General features: G+C 32.0%; 1 protein-coding gene across 1 annotated transcript in view; it reads right to left on the bottom strand.

The window, feature by feature from the left end:
- Positions 1–26,256, bottom strand: part of unc80 (unc80, NALCN channel complex subunit) — a 148,975-nt gene that overhangs the window by 99,125 nt on the left and 23,594 nt on the right. The window contains exons 10-17 of the mRNA XM_076467475.1: positions 25,593–25,825; positions 16,525–17,248; positions 15,895–16,086; positions 14,566–14,867; positions 13,188–13,426; positions 11,848–12,026; positions 4,672–4,823; positions 1,813–1,960 (exon numbers count right to left, since the gene is read on the bottom strand). Coding sequence (XP_076323590.1) covers positions 1,813–1,960; positions 4,672–4,823; positions 11,848–12,026; positions 13,188–13,426; positions 14,566–14,867; positions 15,895–16,086; positions 16,525–17,248; positions 25,593–25,825 — 2,169 coding nt within the window. The remainder of the gene's footprint in view (positions 1–1,812; positions 1,961–4,671; positions 4,824–11,847; positions 12,027–13,187; positions 13,427–14,565; positions 14,868–15,894; positions 16,087–16,524; positions 17,249–25,592; positions 25,826–26,256) is intronic.

The raw sequence follows: 26,256 nt of genomic DNA, 5'->3' as shown, positions 1-26,256 counted from the left end.
GTATCTAGTATATTTCTAGACACTAAAGGAAAGGTCTACTATTAATAAATCCACTGTCACTTTAGTATTCAAAATTTCCACATGGATCCTTCATTCTAATTCTGAGTCTGAATGTCCTAACAACAAGCCAATTACTAGACCCATGGGAAGAGACACTTGAAAGTGTGCATGGATTTCACAGGGTGTGTAAAAAGTTAAGTCAACATCTAATTAAAAGTTCATTTTTGGGAAGCCAACTTCATTTTGCTGATGATCACATACAAAATGTTTGTTTTTTGTTTGTTTTGTTTTTGAAATTCACACAAAGCTACTCGAGGGTTATCTGTGCTAGCCGTCCCTAATTTAGCAGTGTAAGACTAGAGGGAAGGCAGCTAGTCATCACCACCCACAGCCAACTCTTGAACTACTCTTTTACCAACGAATAGTGATATTGACTGTCACATTATAATACCCCCCTGGCTGAAAGGGAGAGCATGTTTGGTGCAACAAGGATGCGAACTCGTGACCCTCAGATTACGAGTCGCACGTCTTAACACGCTTGGCCATGCCGGGCCACATACAAAATATGATAAATCAAACATAATTATAGTTAATGTTTCATGTATTTAATTTCAGGGCTCAAAGTGTTATTTTTTGTTTAATTCATATTTCAATAACTAATTTCCAGACTCCCAAGCACCTGACAACTAGTCTATAGATTCACCTTTTTGGTTCACAACAGTTGCACTATTAATAGTCATAAATCTTAAACTACCTTCTAACCATACCATTTCTCTAGAAGCCTTTTTTGATATTCTGGTCTAGAATTCAGGCTTTTATTAACCTAATCCAAGATATTCACTAATTATCTTAATCTTCAAACATTATAAACATATCCCAGTTGTTATCAAACAATCTAAAGTTTAATATTTCCTGACCCTATCTTAAGGTTCAGATAAGTTTTAGAAAAAGGCACAGGAATTAAATATATTTATATTTCACTGACATCAATAAGGGAGGGTAGAGTTATGGCATTTATTTTCACCAATGGATAACAACCAATTTCATTTTTATACTTACTATTTACTTACCACGTCAAGAAATATAAACACAGAAAAGTAGAAGTTTATGAAGCAAACGTTAAAAGAAATTCTTAATCTCCAGTTTAGTAAATTGTAGCTCACATTAATCAATTTAATACCCACTATATTCTATCTTAAAAAATGGTCAAAAGATTTTCATTTATATTTTATTATACTTTTACAAACTTTTAACATGATTTATTGCAATTTTCCCATTATATCACTAATTCCACTCAAACTTGGAAGATGACTAGTTTATCACACTTGTCTCAGTTGATAAAATTTATCACATTTCATAACATTTGAATATATTATCTTTTAAGGATTTTATGAACCCTCATGAGATATTATTGAGATTATGTCTGAAAATGTTGATCTAACAGAGATCCTCAAATAATGAATCAGTGCAATCTAATCATTACAAGTTTTGCTTTATGACATGCATTCTTCTATTCAGACTGGTATATTAACCTATCTACATTATTTGCTGAGTTAATTGTTAGTTCTGATCTATGTAGACAGTATGGTATAATTTGATAATTACTATATGATAGATTGTCATCATTTTCCAGATTTAAGATAAATGTCAGGTTTATACTGGAAAATTAAAAAAAAACAAAAAACTCAATAGCAATACATTTTTTGAATATAAAAAATATATCTTTAAAAATGCACAGCTGTTTCTTAAAAATGTCTTTGGCTTATTAGCCATTCATATTTTGAACATAATTTTTATTAAACTTTTAGTTACCTGATTGCTTGGAGCCTTACGAATGCCTCGCCTCCTGAAAAAGGACTTTCTGCTAGACTTCTCTGGAACTGTCTCATTGACTACAAACACAGTGGGTGAAGAAATAATTTCTCTACTGTAATCATTATGGTCAACAGACTTGCTGTGTCTGTAAGATGAGAAAAAAGCCAAAAGTTAAAAAGTGATTTCCTAAATGACTAATCCTAAAATTAAAAAGATTGAATTATTTATTTGTATTTGAAAATAATGAATGCTTCAAAGCTTTTTTATCTGATACAGAAGTATATATATACATATTACCCTCAATTCAAACTCATTCTATTACTTGTAATATGCAACAATAAATTCATAAAACATTTTGTATCAGCATATTATAAAACTACAACCAAGAAATAGTTTCAAACCAAAAATAAATAATTTTTATGTGTTTTTTCTTATTTTCTATTTTATTAGGCATCTTAGATAGCTGAATAACAAATAATGGAAAAAAAATCTTAAAAAAAGAGCTTTAAATACAACAAAAAGATTCCTTTATTAGAGCTTTTCAGCTTCTTTTCAGTTTTTCAAGAACTAAACACAGCTCAACTTAATTGGTCTTAAATAATCTCTTCTGTTATGTAATTACAGATCTTATACTTTAATATATTATAATCCTTTATACTCACTTCAAATAATGATAAGTTTTTGTACACTTTTATTTTATTTCATCACAACCTTCCTTGTCCAAATTCAACTATCTTATAAAATCCCTGACATTCTTTCAAAATACCACAAAAAAAAGAGAACCAACATTTACTAAACCACTAGTCAATCCTTAGTTACAAATGAACATTTAAATACAAATACCTATCAATATCAAAATTAGTACACCAATATGTTGAATTGATGTAACACTACAGTTTTATTTAGTACTTATATTTTATCACTGAGTATCATAAGGGCCCACATAACACTTAAAACTTGCTAGAGATCACTCTCAAAATACAAATAAACAAATAACAGCTAACTAGTAACAGTTGCATTCTTTAGTTCTTTTACATGCTTCAAAACACAAAGTGTAATAACTCTTTCCTGGCATTTCTTTACACAAGTGAGTGTGAAATAAAGTAAAGCTTTTTCCAAATGATTATAAAATAAATATTTTTAATAGTAAGTGTGTCCATCAAAAGTACTGACCACCACATAGCATAGTTTTGCATGTTTCTGATAAGCTTTTGGATACTGATATATGACAGGTGGTTACAAGCCTACATAAGGGCATTTCAAAACGTGTGGAGAATCACAGATTTGACAGGGAATGCCAGAGCAACAAGCTTTAGAGCATTTCAAACTCACTCAGTTGAGACCAAGCAAGCAACTTCATGTGGACAACAGTCTCCTTCTGAAGGAATGGTTACACAAATCAAATGTGATTTGGGTGACTGTTATCTTTCAAAAGGCATCATTAAAGGTACTAGTGTACCACTTCATGTACGTTTTCAGAATCTCTCATTCTTGTACAACAGAGCTTTACAAGGATGTAGGAAAGTCAGGTTAACCATTTAATCTAATGCTGCTCTGGACCATGATACAGCCATTATCACCAGCACCAAACTATGATGTTAAGCTAAGTTTGCACTGTACTAGTGCTTCCCAGGTCTTCTTCATGCTCTTGCAGGACAGTCTGGGATCTTCAAAAAGATTGCTGGCATCCAACCTTGAATTATCCAAGTAAGTTGCTCTTTGCCATAATCTCAATTGTCATGCTTCTGGTGTTTGGTTGACAGAATTCTAATACAGGTTTTTTTTTTCTGTTATGTAGAGTCTGGATTGATACATGAACTACAAATGAATTTTCAGGGCCACATTAGAACTTTCATGCTTTATGAAAGGGTCCTGGTGAGTCAGAACCAGTCTTGTTTATAGTTTGAATTCCTTATTCAGCTACCTATTTGCTGCCTCTTTACATTTGCATGAATTATATATAACTTCTAAGCACAAGAAATGGCACTCACTCACACATAAATCAGTAACAACATAATCCTGAGACACCACATTCTGTGTCATATTGAGATAGCATGATAATTCCCAAGATATGACACATCCTTAACCAATAATTATCTAAATGCAATGAAAAGATAGTCCATGTGATGTAGAGCATCCAATGTAGCAAAAATCTTATTACTGGATGAATATACAAGTCACATGAGACATAAAAAGTGATAAACCAACAACAGTAAAAAATACTCACTCATCACTTGAATATAAAGCTTGCTCATTTCCACATGCTATAGATTTATAAAAAAAAAAGTTAATTCTGAATATTTGATAGCATTTGAGAAAAAGTGTTATTTGGCCAATTTTGGGTACTTTATAAATATATATAGTGCATCCACATAGATATATACACATACATATGTATGTCTTTTGTTTGTTTATTTGTTATTAAGCACAATGCTACACAGTGGTCTATTCTGTATTTACCATGGATATCAAAACCTGACATTTAATGTTATAAATCTTCAGAATTAGTGCTAAGCCATCAGAGGGCCATATATAATGTTATACGAATTCAGAAAAATAAACCTTGGCAGTTATGTTTCTTTGGTTAAAATTATCAAAAGTTATATAAATGCAATTTCAAATAATTTGAAAGTTATCTAATAAGCTTTTGAATCCATTAAAGTATATTTTAGAGTTTGTTTGTTTTTTGCAAGATACAACAGACTCATTAATTTAACAGATAAATTTTAATTTGAAAATCTTCAATGTGGAATGAATAATACAAAACTATGCAAGCAATATTTGCTGATTACAAATTAAATAAATTTAAATTATGTATTTAGCTTACGTACTGCTACAGAAAACAGTAGTTCCTACCTCACTATTCTTGTGGAAGGAGTTGATGATTGGTCTTTTTTGTGAGGTCGATCAGCACTATCTAACAAACCACTCAGTGCAACTCTACGAAAAACTCCTCCATGGTTATCTCGAATGTATGTCATTAGTTGTCGAATGTCACAATACAAAGCCTTATAAAGAAATAAATTAAAAATGAAAACATTTTTAAATAACATTTCGTTTCCATTATTTCTTCACTTAACTACAACTATATCTGTCATAAAAGTAAATTAAACACAACAAAGTAGCAAGGACAAGCTTTTAAAATTGGTCTGGTCCTTTTGTATGTATACAGAACCTGCCTGAGTCGAAAACTACAGAAATGCATAAAGTTCTAACACTGCATTGTGTATAGTTACGTTAAAATACCAAATTTATAAATGTCTAGCCAGATTATGTGTTCTGCAAACATGAAGTATTTGACCTTACCAGTTAAATGACACTTAATTACATGCCAAGTGTGAGCTCATTGGTTATTTGTACACCCTCTTTACACATCACACTATCCCTACTTCAACAAACAAACTTTTTAGGGTTTCAGTTCCTTTACATACTAGGAATTTATAACCACTCACTCAGGTGTTTGCCAGGAAATACTTTTGTGACCAACTTTATAAGTAAATTGTAAACTTAGAACTTGCTTTTGCTGGTACAAAATACAATAAATTGTAAAACATGTATCACCAGTCACAATGTGGAATAAGCTATGAATAATAAAATTAACATCTTAACTTTGAGGCTTCTTCTCACCATAAACTATTTCTCATACTTCTTTAATCACTTTTTATTGCCTTAAATAGTTTATAATATGTTCTTTCAATGGTATATAATTTGCCTGTAGCTATTTACAAAGTTGAGTTTCATAAATGGTTGTTTTTAACATATGCTGTGCCATCATAAAAGGATGTGGCTGCAAGGATATAGTCAGAATCAAAAAGTGTGTTATTTATAGCAAGACTTCTCAGATTTGTGCTAAAATGTAACTTTGAACATTCTGTTTGTTTTATAAAGTATACTAAAGTTATAATTTTCCTATACTAAAAATACACTACATGGCCAAAAGTATGTGGATACCTGATTATCACACCCATATGTGTTTGTTGAACATGTTATTACAAAACCATGGGCATTAATGTAGAGTTGGCCCCCCACTTTGCTGTTATAACAGTCTCAATTCTTCTGGGAAGGCTTTTCACTAGATTTTGGAACATGGCTGTGGGGATTTGCTCCTGTTCAGCCACAAGAGCATTAGTGAGGTTGGCCAATGATGTCAGGCAAGAAGACCTGGCTCTCAGTCAGTGTTCCAATTCATCCCAAAGATGTTCAATGGAGTTGAGGTCAGAGCCCTGTGCTGAAACAAAAATGGGCCTTCCCCAAACTGTTGGCACAAAGTTGGAAGCACACAATTCTCTCAACTGTCATTGTATGCTGTAGCATTAAAATTTCCATTCATTGGAACTAAAAAGCCTTGCCTAAACCATAAAAAATAACCCCAGACTATGATTCCTCCTCCACAAAACTTTACAGTTGGCAATATGCATTCAGGTAAGTTGCATTCTCCTGACATCCACCAAACCCATATTTGTCCATCACACTGCCAGATAGTAAAGCATGATTAATCACTCCAGAGAATGCATTTCCATCACTCCAGAGTCCAATGGTGGTGTGCTTTACACCACTCCAGCTGATGCTTGGCATTGCATATGGTGATCTTAGGCTTGTGTGTGGCTGCTTGGCCATGGGAATATATTTCATGAAGCTTCCAACAAACAGTTCTTATACTGACATTGCTTCCAGAGGTAGTTTGAAAATCAGCTGTGAGTGTTGCAATTGTTGATAGACGATTTTTACAAGCTAGGAGCTTCAGCATTTGGTGGTCCCATTCTGCGAGCTTGTGTAGCCTACCGATTTGTGGCTGAGCTATTGTTGCTCCTAGACGTTTCTATTTCACAATAACAGCACTTACAATTGATCGGGGCAGCTCTATTTGACTTGTTGGAAAGATGGTATCCTATGACAGTGCTACATTAAAAGTCACTGAGCTCTTCAGTATGATCCATTCTTCTTCCACTGTTTGTTTATGGAGACTGCATGGCTGTATGCTTGATTTTATGCACCTGTTAGTAATGGGTATGGCTGAAATAGCCAAACCCACTAATAAGAAGGAATGTCCACATACCTTAGGCCATGTAATGTATATTTCCAATAGGTACTTATCTCCAGTGTTGGCCTCTATGTGCAGAAAATGTTTTCAGCATGTCACAAACCTTAAGCTCCCACATGTCTTTCAATCAATTAATTCAAATGCATTTCACATGCAAATAATCATGCAACAACCCTTCACCAATAAGAGTGCAAAACACATTCTGATGCATGTGACTCCCTCTATTCAATGCTAATGAATTATCACTTTGATTTCTGGCAAAGCATAGAAGAACTGGTTTTTAGTAGGAAGAATGGTGGGAAATGTGAAAGGAGATAAGTATTTATTGGAAATATATTTTCAGTATAAGAAAATTACAGCTTTCAATTAGGTATATTATCTGTTCATAAAAAAATAGATAGAATCCCACAATGAAGAGGTGGAGGGACCGGTGTGAGGGAAAGAAAGAAGCATCTAAGAGACACTCTAAAAAAGTAGATCTTCCCATTAGAGGATCATATGTGGGAGATTGCACTACTTTTGTACCAGGTATACTCTTGATCCAGTGTGGAAAACAGGTGTCACATACATGAGCAAAAATTTGGAGCAGCACATCAAAATGGGAGAGAACAATGATTGGATAAGGATTGAATCATTATATTATATTGAAATCTCAATCCCATAGAATATATCAATGTTGGTGAGAATAAGAGGATGTTACTCCAGGTGTAGAGTGGCTAGAGCATGACAAACCATACATGGCAAGTCAACTGCATCCAAAACCCAGACTATCAGGTACCAATATCCAAGTGGAATTAGGATGAGGATCATACCATTGGCAAGTCAACTAAAATCCAAATCCTGACTACTGGGTACAGACATTCATGAGGGGATAAAAAAAAGATCATACCACCACAGCAAGTAAACTACAATGCAAAATCCAGCTATCTGGTGGGGTTAAGAAAGAAGATCATACCATCTTCACCTCAATTTCATTAGACCAGAGGGATTCTTGTATCCCTGATTTATAAATGAGAAAATGAGACACATGATAATAATATGATAAATTGATTGATGATCTGGGATCCTAACACCTGGTATCATAAAGATGTCTCTGTAATGTAAACTATTTTACATAAAACCAACAACAGGAGTTGCTTTTGTGCTATAACATCCCTGGTACAATAAAATCATCGAGGGATAATATCAGATGAAGATCTGTTTAAATCATCAGGTACCTTCATCATGACCCACAATGTTGATGGAGGAACAAGGGTATAATTGAGTGAGGGAATAAAAAAACCTGTAATATGTGAGTGAGGACTTATGCCAATTGGTTCAGCTCTAAAACTAAAACCTAGCCACTGTAAACTGACTTCCATGTGGGGGTAGGATGAACTATCCCAATTGGAGAGGTGAACTGCAGTTCTGACAGCTCAAATTAAATATAGTGGAGGTCATAATGTCATCTACACCAGCCTCCTCTCAACTGAATGTTTTTAATTATTTTTAATGTATATATTTATTGTATTATTAATATCACATTCAGGAGGATGACTCTATGGTCCACCACCCCTATGGCTTGGAAATGAAAATGATAAGGACTCTCATACTCCAATGGATGAGAAAGGGGAAAAAATTGCAGTGGAGAGTATGGAGGAATGACAACACTGGAGACAGTGCAATGAATAACCATGAAAATCTTATTTTTAAAATCAAACCATCCTGATTATTCAGTGCAAGGCATGACAGGGGTGTGCAGCTACCCCCTTTTGCTTTACACATGAAATCCATGGGTAAGTACAATCTGAAACAGGTATATTAATGAAGCAAGTACATAACAAAGATAAAACCTATCAGCAATCATGTAGAACACCCCATTTGATTATTATTAGTGGGCCTGATCAGGCAAGATTTGCCACAGAGTGAGGTCAAGACAGTGTAAAAATGACAAAGGAAAAAGTCCCTGAAAAATAAAAGATAGAAATACAAAAGATAACTTACTCAGTCACAGTCGTATCAAAGTCTGAAGAATAGCTACAGATGGAATATGGTAACGCAATGAAAAAGAAATAGTAATTTAATGTAAATAGTGAGATATAAACATATGAGAAGTAACCTTCATGCCCAGTTGAAGATTTTTCTCTAAAGGGTGATGGAGATATGACATGAGGGAAAACATAAGGTGCCTAAATCTAATGGAAAGACACCTGGAACAATTTATGGGAAGAAGATGATAAGGAAAATTAAGCCAATCAAATTAAAAGACTAACCCAATTGGTCGGATGGAAGAAAGGTCACAAACAGAGGATGTCTGCCAAGAAATGAATAGGTAAGAACAAGTGCCACAGAAATAAGATGAGTATTTAAAAATGAAGAACACAGACAGAACATAGTAGCCTTTCCAGATCTGAATGAGACTAAAAGTGGGAAACAGAAGGAATGAAAATCAGCAAGAAGAAAGAATTACCCTCTTAAAAAACTGACGTTTTGAGTAAGAAAGATCAATCCAGATAAAGGAAAAGATATGAGAAATGTTAAATAAGACATGAAACGTTAATGGCAAATAAATCTAACTTCTGACATCCACAGCCTGAGAAGAGAAGGAAATTAATCTTAATGGATAAATGGAAAATCAAATATGACGATATCAGTTCAAATGGAGGTAAACTGAGGCAGTGAAGAACCACACTCGCATCCTAATTGGAAAAAACAGCACACTGAGATGTACCACTAATCTGGAAGGAACACAACAAGAGGAAAAGGGTAAAATTGATAAACACTCTATGGTATTGCAAAAAATGAAAAGTATAAAATGAAGTAGTCCAAAAACCCACTACTGAGCCAAGTGAGGAAATCTATAATAAGTAAAAGAGTAGGTCTATTGGATGCAATCCCCTGACACAAAGACAACCAACAAAAGACATTCCACTTTGACTGATAAACATTCCTAGAGAAATGGTGAATGGAACATGCTAAAAATATAGCTACTCTTTGGGACAAACTGTATTTCCATGCCAGGGACTGGATAAAAACCAGGTGTGAAGAGGAAGAATAGGAAAGGCTGGATGAAACACCAGTAACCAAGGTTGATACAGAAGGGATGGAGTAAAAAGAAATGGAGAAGCAAATTGAAACTGGAGCAGCCTTAGGAACTACAGTACTGCCAACCAGCAAGAAACAATCAGAAGTACTTTACATAGAGTGGCATGGATGATTGAAAAGATGGATGGGAAAATAAACATATAGTTATTTGTTTGTCCAATCCTGAATCAAAGCACTAACAGCCAAAGTAAGAGAACAAGGAACCAAAAACCAAAACAGAGGTAATTTGGTATTGAAAAATGTGGCAAAGGCATCCAGTTAATAAGTACCCCACCAAAGGCATAGCCACTAGAAAATAAGAGGAATTAAAAACCACTCCATCGGATAAATTTGGCATAAGGAGAAAAGACAATCTACAATAAGACTGAATGCCTCAGAACATGACACACAATGATATAAATACAAAGCATGTGGACCCCAAAAAATGAAAATACCAAGATCTGCTCACATAGGTAATGAAAGAAAGTACTGCTTTGATGACTGAGATAAGCCACCACTGTAGAATTGTCAGAAAGGATCATGCTCAGATGTTTCCTAGCCAGATAAAGAAAATAATCCAAAGCAAAACATAAAGACAGAAGCTCCAAAATGTTGATATAGTAACATTTTTTGGCTATTGATTATCAAGCTGAAGATTTGTGCTGATATATCCATGCCCACCCATCCTTGAAGGCACGCATCCATGAAGATATGTAAATCTAAACAAAGGAGAGGAGGTGAAACACCCTCCAACATAGTCTTGTCCAACCACCAGTGCAGATAATCTATGAGGAAAGGAAGACAGGAAATAAGAGTTTCCAAGAGATCCTATACAAGATTCCACTGAATAGCCAGCATGGGAGTTCAAACCAAACAGATAAGTTTTTTCCATAGAAGACCACATCCCCAAAAGAGATAGAACCTTGTACGTTGTAAGAGAGGGAGTAGTAAGGGCACGAAGAACAGAAAACTCTACTGGACAAGGGGAAGTTGGGTCCAACTGAGATAAATGTTGAAAAAAAAATACCCAAGAGGAACGACTTCTTCAATTTGAGTAACAAGCCCATCTGAACTGTCTCTAGAAGCCAATGGGTTGATGTGACGATTCCTGTTTGATTTGCGCTAACAGAATTCAGTTGTAATGATAGAAGTGCAATTTTTGATCATGCAAAAGACATATGGTATTGAAACAAGCCCAAAGGGTAGGGCATGAAACTGATAACCTTCCTCATAATGAAAAAACCAAAGACAGCATCTTGATTGACGAGATATCAAGATATGCAGGTAAGTATTCAAGACATCTACCTTGGCCATCCATGAGAATGCTCACCATGGTAAATCTTGGTAGGACTAAAAATGTATTTAGGCAGGACAAATCAATCACTGGCCACAATTGTTTGTTTTTCTTGGAAGCTGTAATAAAAACCAAAGATAAAAGGGTAGTGTGCTCTTGCATCAACTCTACACAAGATTCCAATGTCAGGAACATTACCAAAAACATATTTCTGATGAAAAGTGGCCATACATAAGTCCTGGAGATAATTATATGGTAGTAAACAAACCTAAAACAAGGTAACATCCCTCTTCAAGAGATCCCAACAACAGAGAAACCATGCATCTCAGAATGGCTGGTATGGATATTAACAATTTCATTGACAAGCAGAAAACAATGTTTCAACCTTTCTAGGTCATCTTTAGGTTAACAAAGAGAGGTCTCCAAGGGATCCTGTACAAGATTCCACTGAATAGCCAGCATGGGAGTTCAAATGCACTAAACACCTGAATGGTGTGTACCTGCCTAGTTAGGGTTAAAACAATATAACCTTTACAAACTCTGCATGTCAGTAACTTATGAAACTCTTACAGTTTTCTAAGACATACAGAAAGGACTAAGACAGAATACAAATAAAAGAGCATTATTCACTTGCCATGTTTTCTTGACTTTTCAAGTCCTTCATGTTTTGAACCAGTCTAGTTACTAAAGGTTTAAAAACATGACCTAAAACTGTTCCTGCTGGACCTTTACCATATACAGATTTAAGCCCTCCTCCAAAATTGTTAGCATAACCACTCTCCTGACCAAGGACTGCACCTGAGCGTTTCTGATCTAGTGAAAAACACAATACAAATTTAAGGTAACATACACATTGATAAAGATTCAAGATATATTTCAAATTTATACATAAAGTATGACCATTGTTTATTATTGCAAAACAAAGATATTTTGCTATGTGTTTCAGCCACCTTTGTTTAGACTGTCTTTGTATATTACTTTTATTTATTAAATACAAGATATACAAGCAAACCAATTAAACTGTGAGTTAATAAGGAAAAGAAGGATAATGTGAAATACATTTACAAACACACATATACACTTACAGTTAGTTGTTAACCACACCATCACCAATGACTGTACATGTAAGTTTCTATTTGTATAATATGTTATCAAAATAGCTTTGATAACTACTAACAGACTGTCCATGGCTTAATAGTTAGTCCTTTGGAATACATATCAAAGGATCTAGAGCTCAAAATATAAGATCACTGAAACTACTCTGGCAGTAACTACCATTATTTAGTTCAAAGTACAGTTAAGGCTCTTGTAGTGTTTGGTGCTGCTGGGTAACTGACAAAAATTAGGGTTGTCTTTACCTGAATATCAACCACATGCACATAAATTAGCACTACCATCCAGGTTGAAAATTATAATTTCAACATACATTTATGTATTAATATTCTGACCTTAAATTATTAACTACATAAACTCAATGTTAATAACTAATCAATAAATAAAAATATTTCCCCTTCAGAAGAAGTCAACTTACAAAATATCCAATAACAATACAACGGGAATCCTATCAATTCACATTCATACACAAAGTATAGTACTACTCTCTTCACACAAAATTAACAATTTTTGTTGTATCTAAAATAAAAAACTATAGAATATCAAAGATTATAGACAGATTTTATTGCAATATGCTTGAACAGGACAGTTAATATGGATGACATTTTGGTAAACTTGAGTATATTTTCATAAAATAAGTGATATTTCATAATTTGAATAGATACTTATATAGATGTGCAGCATATTACTTTAATTGGGTGTAATTTTTAACATAAACAATTTATATTGCATATTTTTAATATATATGGTATATGGTATATACCATATGGTATATGAAACATATTTATTAGTATTATCTAACTACGCATAATAAAATCACTTAAAACATTAATTAAAGGTTTAATTACAAACAGTACTCACTTAAAGGTGACAGAAGTGTTCCTTGCTCAGAGCAAAAGCCGACAAATGAATGAAAAAAATCTAGAACTTCTGTGAGGGCATGTTGGTCCATCACATTTCTTAGAAACTTTCGAAACTGTGAAGGGTCAGCCTGATCCAGACGAGTAAGAATATTCAAGGTCTGGGTTCGCAATACATCAGCAACAGGAGATCGATGACCCTCACCACAACCATGCGGACATCCCAAATGCTTTATAACCCTAAGTAAACAAAATATACACATAGTAGGTTTGGGTATTAAAAAAAGATACATTATCACACTATATTCAAAGAATTATATAAATTCATACTCTTGTTAAACAGAACAACATTTCTAAAAATTATTTTACTAATCTAAAGTTTATTAGAAAAATACAGTTCATAGTATAGTTTGATTATAATCAAATTCAATTATGTATTATAGTGGTTGATTTGAAGTTGCCCTGTGTGTCTTAACATTTACCTTAACTAACACATAGTTCTGTTTTTATGCCACATTGCACTTCACTTATAAAGTATTTAACATGAGTTTTTAGTAGTAAAGCTTTCAACTTCAGGCAAGATATATAGTCTTGAAAAGAGCATTCATTCTTGTTAGTCATAAACCTAATATTAATATTTTGTCACTTCATCAGTACCATATTAACTTTTCATCAAATCCAGTATTATATATCAGTCGTTAACACCTTTCATTTCTTTGTAATCATTATAACCAGTAATGTATCAAACTTAATAACTGATATCTTTAGTTTCTTCTTTTATCGTTACAACTACAACTATACCAAATATTACTAAATAATAGCTTTAGTTTTTCATTCTTTGGTGAAATCACAATGAAAAAGAAATTTCCTAGTTATACCTAGTGATGTTCCATATTATTGTGGAATATATTTTTAGTGTTTCTCTATACATTATAGTATATATTAATCTTAGTAGCTAATACAGTAAATTCTCTTTTATTTTGTGATAAGACAAGTTACTTTTCTACTTCTAAAAGATAGTGTACTAATTTAATCAATAGTTTTCAATGTTCATAAACACACAATAATAAAATAAAGGCATATCTCTGAAAAAAAAAACAACCAAATAACAGTGATATTATCTGTGTAAAATGTTGGATAAATTTGTATACAAGTATCAGGCAACATCAAACACATTACAAATATTGATAATTTCTAATATATTACTCATAAAGAAAACTATTTATATTCAGTTTAAATATACAATAAGCACAAGTACAAAACAAAACAAGCTTATTTCTGATATAAAAATAAAACAATGGAATCCTTTCACTTACAAAATCCTTACATTAAAGCAACATTTATAAACAAGTGAATCCTTGAAACTATATGATCCTTACCGTAGGACAGCATTCATAAATAAGTTATGAACTGTCAGTTCTTCATTCTTCTTATCTGAGTTGCTCTTAGACTTTTCCACGTATGGTTGTTTATTAGAGGGTTCTTCTGTAGCTCCACTTCCAGTAGCCCCACTACTTTCTGTAGGCTTCTCTGAAGCAATTTTATGCTCTTGTTCAGATTTTTCCTTTGGTTCTTTCTTTGGTAAGAGCCCCAAAGACAGTAAAAGCTCTAGCAAGTTTAAGATCACCTCACAAACTCGTAATGAGCATGCATTTTCTCGTAAAGTCACTGCATGTATAGCCTGGGATAGAAATAACAGATGTCAAAACAATGAAAACAACAACAAAATCTATGAAAATAATAAGATGCTTTAGAAATCTTATGATTAAAGCTAGCACACAGGCACTCAATCTTTTAAAAAATTGTAAGTTTGAGAATCTTATATGTGGAAGGCCAGACATTGTGTTGTCATTACAGATGAAAGGAAAGATACAAGACACAGTGTTGAAGTCAAGAAAAATAAAATATTCTACTAAGAGTAGAACTGATTTAAATAACAGCAGTATATTATCTTGTGAAACAGAAATAACTAAAATTAAAATGAAATAAACTTCTTCAAAATCAAAGCAAGTTAAAAAGAAATTAATTTCAAAATGAAATAAAGTTAGAATGAAGTACACATAATCAGTAGGTAAAAAAAAACAGAAAAGAAAATGAATTAAACTTTTCAACAAGTCTTAGCACTCTCAAATATGAAACAAATTGCTCTTCTCAGATTTCATAAAGAATTTCTCTTAAAAGTGCCAAGACTGCATTAACAACACACATTCTCTCAGTCATTAACAATACACATTTTCTCAGTAGTTGACCAATAAAAAACAGGTACTTTAATCCAGAAATATCTCTACTCTATTTACTGAGACAAGTTATAAACACAAGGTAAAGTAGAATACAATGTAAATGTAACAATCCAATGAAACAATTTCTAGAAGGCAACACAAAAGATTGAATTTGGAATATGACTTCAATGAAATTTAGAATGTTACAGATAAAAACTCAGAAAAATAAAAGCTTTTGAGGATAGGAATTATATACAATATAGGACAGTGAGATATTTAGTATTTGTATAATATAATATTAGTTTAATTTTAGTAGGAATGATCAAACACATTACAAAATAAAGTAAATCATTCTTCATTCCTTTCACACAGAAGCTGAGACATTAGAATGGACTATTTTAATTACAAATGTTATCTATTGTAGGAAAAAAAAGTTAATTTCACTGATATAAACACATATATGCATGTCTCTAAATTCTGTTGCACTACCTTCAAAACCACAACATAGCAGATCTCTCCATCTTTAGTAATGTAGTGAGCTGAGCCTGGAGCTTCCTGAAGATCTTCTGGTGTGTAGGTGATGTTTGAATCTGTTTGGCTTCTAGTAATGTAAAACTGATGGCAAGGAGGAAGTAATGCAGAAACAGGTGGAGATTCTTCTTGAGGACTTTCTGCTGAGTCCTAAAGTGCAGTTCAAACACAAATTTTGTATTTTAAAAAAACACCATTCATGTATCTTAAGTTTACTACTTATAAATATGTTTTTACAACAGCTTATTAAAGTATTTAAGACTCATAAAATTTGACCACACAGTAAACAAGTATATGGTGAGTAAGAGATTTTTTTTTCCGATTTTGCTTTTCTTTATAAATGATAATGAATATAGAACTAAGTTTTTCAAATTTATAATTTAACTGTTTTATCATTTAAATATACAGGTTCTATAAGGAAAAGTGTCTGTCCACACACAAACACTTTTTATCAATAAAGTCCAAGACTTTCTAGTGGCTACTAATATTGGCTCCAAAACTGTACTGATTATAAGTACACAAGAACAGTTGAATATATGTTTGTTAGGTAATAAAAAGTAAAACATATTAAAACTTTATGTGTCTCACCTGGTTAAGAAAGAACTGAACTGATGCAACTGGTGAATGCTCAGTGACAGTGATGATTGGATTTGGCACACTATGAGTATGATGAGCAACTTTTTTACCAGTGAAAGGAGGAGCAAGCTTCCCAAGTTTGGACATAATTTCTGCAGTTGGTTTTTCCAACACCAGGTGTAAACTTGGTAAACTTTTTCCTCTTATCATTTCAGACTTGAAAACAGAAGCTGAGTCTTCTAGCTTAGAAGATTTGTCTCCAATCATAGCCAAAGCTGACTGAGGACGAGGATTTTTAACTAAAGGTAAAACATCTTTACTTTCACAAGTTATATTCTCTGTATCTACAAGTAGTGCTACATCTTGGTCTTCAGAAATAGATGAACTTCGGCTATCATCCTTGGTTAGTTTATCGAGAAGACGCTCAGAGAGACGAAGTTTTTCTTCTACAAATGCTCTAAAATCCCCAATCTTCATTCGTTTCTGTTTAGGTTTGTCTGAAGGGCCACTCAGTGAAGAATGTCTAAGTTCCTGCATGCTGCTGTGGTGACTGGGTGGAGGAAAAGGTGATTCTCCTCCACACATTTTGTCTCCATCTAAAAAGGTATCTCCAAGTTCTCTTCGTTTTTGTTCAGGTGACTGGTAAAAAGAAATCTCAATTGTAGGAATTGGAAGGGAACTGCTTCTTTTTCGAGGTTTCCAGTCTTGGCTTTGCTCTTCAGCTATATCTCGCAAACTTGTAAAACATGAAATGCAATTAGAGAGCACAAATTATTATATGTAATATTTGTAAAAAATTGTAATCTTAAACCTATAATTAAACATTGTTATTACTTTTCTTCCATTTATTTTATAAAAAACAACAACATTTCTGCAACTTATTCCATGTTATGAAACTTCTCAACAATATGTATACTTCTTACAGTTCAAGTAGCTACCCACCAAAGATGGTACTTCTCTGTGACATCACCCTATGGTCACAATTTGGTGTTTGTATTATGTCATATTCCTTACATGAAATATATGTTTCTGAATGGTCACAGATACCAAGTTTTCTTGGGGACATTAAGATTTAACTGAGATATGATGTATAACACTCACTAGGCAGCAGCACAAGCTATATATACATTACAGTGGCACAACACTCTTCACTCATGATCTCCTGAATGGTGGTTTTTCTGACTGAAAGGTAAGGATTAAATTTTGTCTTTTTTCAATGTTCAAACTTTATAAACCAGTTCTGTTATGATAAATACTTTTTGCAATACCACAGAATTACAAAGTCATTTAAATAGGTCTGTTTTACCACTTACATATTTAATAATTTGAAAACTCCTTTACATGGGTTATAATGAATCAATTACACACAGTGATTTCCCTTGTCAGCAAATTGTCATAAAATAATTATAACAAAATAATATCATATTGACCATTTTTCTTTATCATGCCCTAGTGTCAAAGGATTAATATGTAGACTATTTTTACACTGACACAATGTTATAAATCTAAGAAAGTTTTCACTTTTAAGAGTGCATGTATTTACTACATACACATATATATGTATATAATTTTCATTTTGCATGTTTATACTGATCTATTAACACTAGTTCAGTATTTCTGAACAGCTTGACTAAGCTTGCTTTATAAGTTTAAAAAAGTGTATACAGTCCCTTTTATTTGGATTAATCTGTGTTTTAACTTGAGACAAATAATTAAATAAATAAACACACACACATACATACAGATATTCTCATTAATTTCATAGACGTCTAAGTAAGGTTTGTAGATTTTTCATTGCATTCAGACTTTAAGATACAGGCTACTAAATGGAGTGTGGGTATAAGTTTAACTAAATATTTTGTCCAATTAAGTTTCTTCTGATTCATCACATATCTTTATTTTGTAAAACCTAGTTTAAATTTAATTTAACTAACTCTAACAGACTGAAGCATGACTTTTATACTGTAACACCTATTTCAATTTAATAGACATATAGCTTCAAAGCATTTATATTTTAGTACCAATATTTAATTTCACTAACAATATCCTCAGATTCAGCCTTTATTTGATAATAGTTGACTTGTAAATGTTACTTTTATGATTTATTCCATTAACATTTCTAAAGCCATGTATTAACAAATACTTAAGTTAGTTTTGATTAGCAAAATAGGTATATAGTTATTAGCACAATTTTTTAATGAATAAGGCAATTTAAGAGAACATGGGCATCTCATGAACAACTCAAATGTTTTAATGTTTGCCATATGGCTGAACATTTGTTGGCACTTATTTTTAACTTATTGTAAGTCTTGAAATTATTTTTAAAGTAAAATTCAATTTATTAGAAAACAAAAATATAAATTTTGACAGGATAGAAGCCATATACAGATAAGGAAGTTTTAATTTTATAACAAGATGTATTGTTGCCCTTTGTAAAATTAAGTGAATTTAAAAGATAGCTTCATAATTATATAAATGCTAAGGACTGGCTTTGTGTTTTTTCTTTAGTTTAGCTTTAAGGACAAAATACCCAACGTGTACCAGTAGGCCCGTTACTGTCCCAAAAAGTTACAATATGTATAAGGTAATTTATTCCAGTTATCATTATTTATATCACCCATTCAATACACATAGAAATGACTCAACAACATGACAAAAAAAAGTTTAATACAGTGAAGGTTAAGTCACTCAACCCACTGATGTAGTTTCCTGCTGCTAACTTGAAACTTCAATCGTAAAAAATTGCAAGTTATATGAATGATATCAAAATAACTATTAGTTTATGTATCATTGAAAACCCTATAACTGTACTGGTAATCTATGCAAATAAAATAAAATGTCTGCAAGTAATTTAAAAATATATTATAGAGAAGTGTAATAAGAACTGAGGAAAAACAAAATAATTGCATGTGTCACTAGCATATCATCTATTATAACCATGGTTTCACCTGTAAAGGTTAATTGTATGTTTCACAAGTACATCATCTATTATAACCACAGTTTCACTGTTAAAGACATCAGCAGGTACAGGTTGAAGTGTTTTGTAATATAATTTATATGTTTAAACAAAGAACCAGAAATGACCTTGGCATTCACCTGCGGAGGAGCTTAAGTTTGTTTGGTTGTTTAGGACGTTTTCTGGATTTGTTTTTAGTCATGTTTCATTTCTAAAATTTCCAAGCTATCTAGGTTTTGCCTTTTTCAGAGATATGTAAAATTTTGCAGATTTTTCCAGATCAAATTGGTCTTTACTTTCAATAAGGTGAAATCCATTATCTTTAATTTCCAACTTCTACAGAGTTCTTTAGTTCTCATTTCTATGGAACTTCCTGTTTGATCTTTGTGTACACTATTGCATTCCTGATACATTAATTGGTAAATACCACTGTCTCTGTACTTTTTATTGTCTTTGCTGTTGCCCAACATTTTTCCTAGGTCGTTTTTACTGTAGAATCTAGTCTGTAGACTTCTTTGTTCAATTTGGTATATTAATTTTACCAAAATTCTAACTGGTTTTAAACATAAGTTTGATATAAAAAAAATTTCTGGTGCTTTTCATAAAATAAAAAATGTAAAGACACAGAATAATGCCAAAACTGTTTCCTTTGATGTTTGTGGTATTTTCAATATTATACCTACAAACAAACATAAACATATTGTGAGAGATGTAATGGATATAGAAAAAGTAAACCCAGTTCAAGCCCAGGATTTAAAAATAATAATAACCACCTGCCTAAATCAAAACTTCAAATTTAATGACCAAGTATATAAACAGAACAAACAACAGTTTAGCTATGGAATTACCCCCTTTCTCCTTTACTTTTAGAAGTCTTCATGAATAATTTAGAGAAGACATTGTTTTGTGATGAAAATAATATAAAACATGTTAAATAATGGTAAAGATATGATAATGATGTGATTCGTCTCTGGACAGGATCTAAACATCAACTCAACAAATTTGTAATTTTTCCACATTCATAAAAGAAATTTCTTAACTTTACTACTGAATTGTGGAAAATAGAAAGATCAATTTTTTAGACTTCAATACTGACACAGATAACCGTATACACTCCTTCAAAATCTTCAGAATACCAGTGAAAAAATTCTATTAGATGAAAACCAAAATAAACATAAAATAAGAAAAGTATGTCTGTCTGTCATATTACATTTAAGTCACTTGTAGTGTACATTAAAGAGTACTTTATACATTATAGTATATCAACTATGTTGTTTTAAACTCAAAATATTTACAAAATCATTTGTAAACATCAAACTACTTTTCCTTTAAAATAACTTAAAAGTTATGGTGAGAAATATAATTAAACACCATGGCTACAACTGTTGGATCTATTGTGAAACTTTATTATTGTTCAACTTGAATTATTTGTAAGAAACACTTAGTTGAAAAGTAGAATGCTGAGTATCGAGATACATCATGTATAAATATTTGAAAAGTGACATGTTTAATGATTTTTTTTTTTGTAAAATTAAAGGAGAAGAATGGTTACTCAGATAAGTAAGGTTATGTTTGCAATAATTCACTATTATCATTCACATATATGGAATAAATAACATCAAATTCTTAAACAATAACACAAGAAGAAATTAGTAAACTACACCCATTTGAAAATGTTCAGAATATTTTTCAAAAACAAATCAAGTGTATTGTTTTTAAAAAAGACAGAAATGAAGAAAGAAGACAAAGACAATTTTATTTATTCACGACCATGGTTTCACTGGTAAAGACATCATCAGTCATGTTATGACATGACATTAGGTACAGACTGAAATGATTTGAAAATAGGTTTATACATAGTTTAACCAAAGAGCCAAAACTGACTTTGACATTCATTTTGAAACAAGTGGGGAGCAGCAGATTTGGTCATTTACAATTTTTTCTGGATTTATTTTCAGACATCTATTTATTTCAAAAACTTCAACTGTCTAGTTTTTCACCACTTTCACAGATATGTAAAATTTTCCATTTTTTCTCTAGATCAAATTGGTGTCTAGCTTCAATAAGGTAGGATGCAAAAATTGAATCCACTTTTCATAATCTAGAACTTATATATATAGACACACACACACACCACACATATACACACTATTGCAGTCTTGATACATTAACTGGTGAACACCACTACTGCTGTACTTTTCAATTTTGTTTTTGTTCTTGTATATTGCACAAGATTCATCCTTGGTTGTTTTTGTAATAGAAGGTTGGTCTGCAGTTTCTTTGTCCAATATGTTATATATTTAGTAAGAAGGTTTTCCAATGTGTCTTATCTTAAACCAATTTGTCTCACAGTTTTTAGTTCAGTTTGATAATCTTCAGATGGCAAATGTACAGTGATTTAAGCCTGAGTCAAATCTATTTAGTAAATACTTAAAATATTGTCCCCAAAGAAGCTTAATTGTGAAAATCTTTGAAAATCTTGCAACAGATATAAAGGTACCAAGTAATGCTGAATCTGACTATAACATTAGTTATATGCTCTAAAATCACTCAAACTTCTTCTAAGAACTATGTCAAAAATGAGGTGTCCAAACAGATAATGTCTATAAATATAAAATTAAAATTTATAGCTTAGTAAACACAAAAGCAGACAAAAGTAATACAACTCTTGTACTCGAAAAACAAAATTATCATAATAAAATAACTTTCTTGATTCTAATAGTTTCACACTCCTAAACATAGACCCTACCAATTCCTTCAACAAAAATATAACGCTTTTCAATCTATGTTTAATACACAAAACTCACTGGAGCTTGTAGAAAATCAAACATAATGATACTGAATAACACCAAAATTGTTTCTTTTGATGTTCATAGTCTATTCACCAGTGTATACCTGTTAGTGAATGTAAATAAACTGTTATAATGGATATAGAAAAAGCAAACACTGTTTAAGCCCAGGATTTAAAATAAGAAATAACCACCTGTCTATGTTGCAGCTACTTCAAATTTAATGAACAAAGAAATTACAGACCAGCTTTCTACTGTAAAAACTCTCTGTCTCTGTTTTCTTATAGCAAAGCCACATAGGGCTATCTGCTGAGCCCACCGAGGGGAATCGAACCCCTGATTGTAGCATTGTAAATCTGTAAACACACTGCTTCACTAGCGGGGGACTACTGTAAAAACAAAAATGCAACATTGATGAATCAAAAACTACAGCAAAAGTGGTGTTTACCAATTAATGTGTCAAGATTGCAATAGCATATACATAGGCCAAACAGGAATTTACATAGAAATGAAAATTAAAGAAAATAGTAGCAGTTGAAAATTAAGGAATATTGATTCAACCTTTGCATCCCACATTATTGAAACCAAACACCAATTTGATGTGGACAAATCTATTAAATTTTACCTACCTGTGAAAAGAAGGCAAAAACTAAACTGTCAGGTAATTTTAGAAATGAACGATACCTAAAAACAAATTCAGAAAATGTTCTAAATAACAAAGCTAACTTAAGTTCATTCTCATTTGTCTCCAGGTGAATGTCAAGGTCATTCCTGGTTCTTTGTTTAAACATATATACATAGACTATATTACAAAACATTTCAGTCTGTACCTGCTGATGCCTTTATTGGCAAAACCATGGTCATAATAGATTGTGTATTTGTGAAATGTAGAGTTGTTTTGTTTCCCTCAGTTCCATAATTATGGCATTTCACCAACTACAGATACTGTCAAGTATCAAGTATATAAAACAATAAGGAGGTTTTTATATTTTAAGTAAGAAGTAGACGTATTTGATTAATGTGCAATATCCATATATCTACAAATATATAGTAAGCTGTCACTACAAGAGCACTGCATTGCAGCCAAATAAAAAAGCTGAAGCTGCCTTTCAAAAGCAAGAGAAATATTTCATTAATAGACACTATTCCAAGCAGTCATATTAATGTAAAGTTGTCACTTAACTAAACATACCTATAACCATAATAAATAAACAGCAAATTGAACTGCTTGATGGTAACATTTCAGTTAAAAAATAAATATGTACCTACAACTACAATAAATTACAAGAGACAATGCTATTATCAGTCATATTTTGTTGTTGACAACACTGTTTATTAATTAAGCATACAGCTTGGCTAAAGTTATCAGCTAAATAAATAAATAATTATAAATAAATAGCAAAACTTTAATTAGAAAATAAATATGGACCTTCAACTATAACAAAAAGATACATCAAAAGCAGTGCAGCTGTGAAAAGTATCCACTGTTCAAAGCAATATGTTTCTTACCTCCTTTATACTAGGTGTTTTGTATATTCTTAAAAACCAATACAGACACACTATATGGACCTTCTGTGTATCCGTAAAGTTAACATTGTAATATTTATTTTGTTTTGAATTTCTATATATCTATATATATCTTTACAGCACCTGGCAAGTAACATTACAAGTCCATTGTACACAAAAAATTAAAAAATATTTGCCTGTGAATTTCCACAGCCTATACTGAGACAATCTTAGTGCAAGTTGATATTCACCTTAGAAATAAAGTACTTCTTTTCATACTTTCATCTTACATTTTTCACATTTCATTACCATAACACCTATAACCTCCTGAATGAATATAAACAGTCTTTGAGCAAAGCTTTATATTCTATTTGTTATTTTCTCTAACATAACACTAACTATAGTTAAATCATCAAAATACAGTGAAATGACAGTTTGAAAAATATGGAATAAAATTAAAAATGGTTATAGATATTCACAATTATTCATCCTAATAGCCTCAGCTTCTAACCTTTCAGCATCTACTTTCATTTGATTTTATGATTTTTATTATACTTTGAACTGTCTCTCAGTATGTGACAATTTACAATGTGTGCCTCCTTGATATTTTACAATAATTGGAAATTTAATTTTCTACAGACTTAATTTACAGAGTTCACAATAAACTGGTACAGTTTAGACTCAAATACAACAAAGCACAAAATAGTTTCATATCATGTAGCATCTTTATAAGTTCTTTATAAGACAGTAATGAACAAAAGCAAACCTCAATGGCAAGTCAGTCGTTGAGCTAAACAAGCTTTTAAACACTGAACCATTTAGAAACTGATGTTAGTGATGTCTATGATGGTCATACACACATTATATCTCACAGAAATACTGGTAGAAATACCCTGCAAAGTAAGCGTTAAGGAGGATTTAAAAGACCATGATAAAAATCCAAGTTCTGTTAATGACCTTCAAGAAGAGGAAAATGAAAATGATAATTATGGAAGATTTCCATATCCTGCAAGAAGTGATTTATATTATGAGTGGCAAGGTTTTGATAGTGGAGATGATACTGAAATTACCACAGAAGAAGATGATTTAGATATGAACAAATAAATCAGTATTCAGTATGAATTAGGCCTTTCAACTTACGGCCTTCAATTCTTCCTCATTAATGGTTGTTGAGGGCAGTTCCAAGGCTTATTTTCAAGGCTTGTGTCACAATAGCAAAACCTTCTGAACCAATGCTGTGCTGTGCACTCATTATCTGTACAATCACCACATGCATCACTGATATTATGAGTTGCCTGTTATTGCTGCATTGTGGCCAAGTTTGAGCTCACACAAGAAAATTACACAAATATCAATTTTATCCATGGTGACAAAAATCAATATAAATATTATTTAGTTTTGAAATAAGAAAAGTAAAGAAAGCTTGAAATGAACCAAACAATATACTATATTATTCTGACAAACTTACAATAATGCTTCTCTTTCAGCCATTAAAAATCGAGTTTCAAATTTGCACGTGAAAATCCAACATTTTATATGCAACAGTGATATTTTGAGTTGTGTGTGCTATAATATAATACTTAAAGATTTTTACTTTTTGACTTAAAAATAATGTTTTATCTAAGTATTTTACTGTAACAATATCAAATTCAATGTAATAAATCAAATACATCCATAGCATTTCTATAAAAACATAGCATTATGTCTAGAACTTCTGAATGAAGCTGAAGAAGAATGTAATAATATGTCAATCACACTGTATGTTATATCCAGTGCTGAAAAGCCCTTCTGCCCAATACCAAAGCTCATCAAGTCTATCAACAACATACCGGTTATATAGAAATTGAAGTGCCCAATATACACCTTCTTCGAGCCATTGGGAGATGAACAAGCACCTTAGAATAGCCACATCTAAATAGGTTGCCATAGAAACATCTGAGAGTGTAGGTTTTGAAGGAAAAGTTTTTTTTGAAGCACCATCTTTCTTATTAGTAGAAGTCCCAGGAGTGGATTCACTTGTACTTAGCTTACCACACTTACAAGTGCTCTGTTCTGAACTATTCTGCAATAATTGATAAAAATAAACTGTATTTATCTCATTATAATGTAAGCACAAAAATTATGAAACATAACACAACTGCTTACATTACTAAATACACACATGCATAAATACATTACCACAGCAGTGTAGTCTTATAATTGTGAAATTAGACTCAAGCTAATTTTTAGTATATCCACACAAATGTTTTAATACTTTATAAGACAGTGGATTTTTCTAACAAATGAATTCCTGATACAAATTGAATTTCAAGCAACCTTATATATGAACACAAACACAGCTATAGAGAGGCAGGCACAAAGACAAACAAGCATATAGATATGATAGATGTATACAGTCAACACTATCCCTAATGCAATCAAATTCATTATAAAATGCTATAAATATTACTTCATACCATTAAAATATCCCAGGAAATTATGCTGGTTTAAAAT

The sequence above is a fragment of the Tachypleus tridentatus genome, chromosome 11 (assembly GCF_004210375.1).
Source record: "Tachypleus tridentatus isolate NWPU-2018 chromosome 11, ASM421037v1, whole genome shotgun sequence".
Classification (NCBI taxonomy): Eukaryota; Metazoa; Arthropoda; class Merostomata; order Xiphosura; family Limulidae; genus Tachypleus; species Tachypleus tridentatus.
This window is presented reverse-complemented; position numbering and strand designations above follow the sequence as displayed.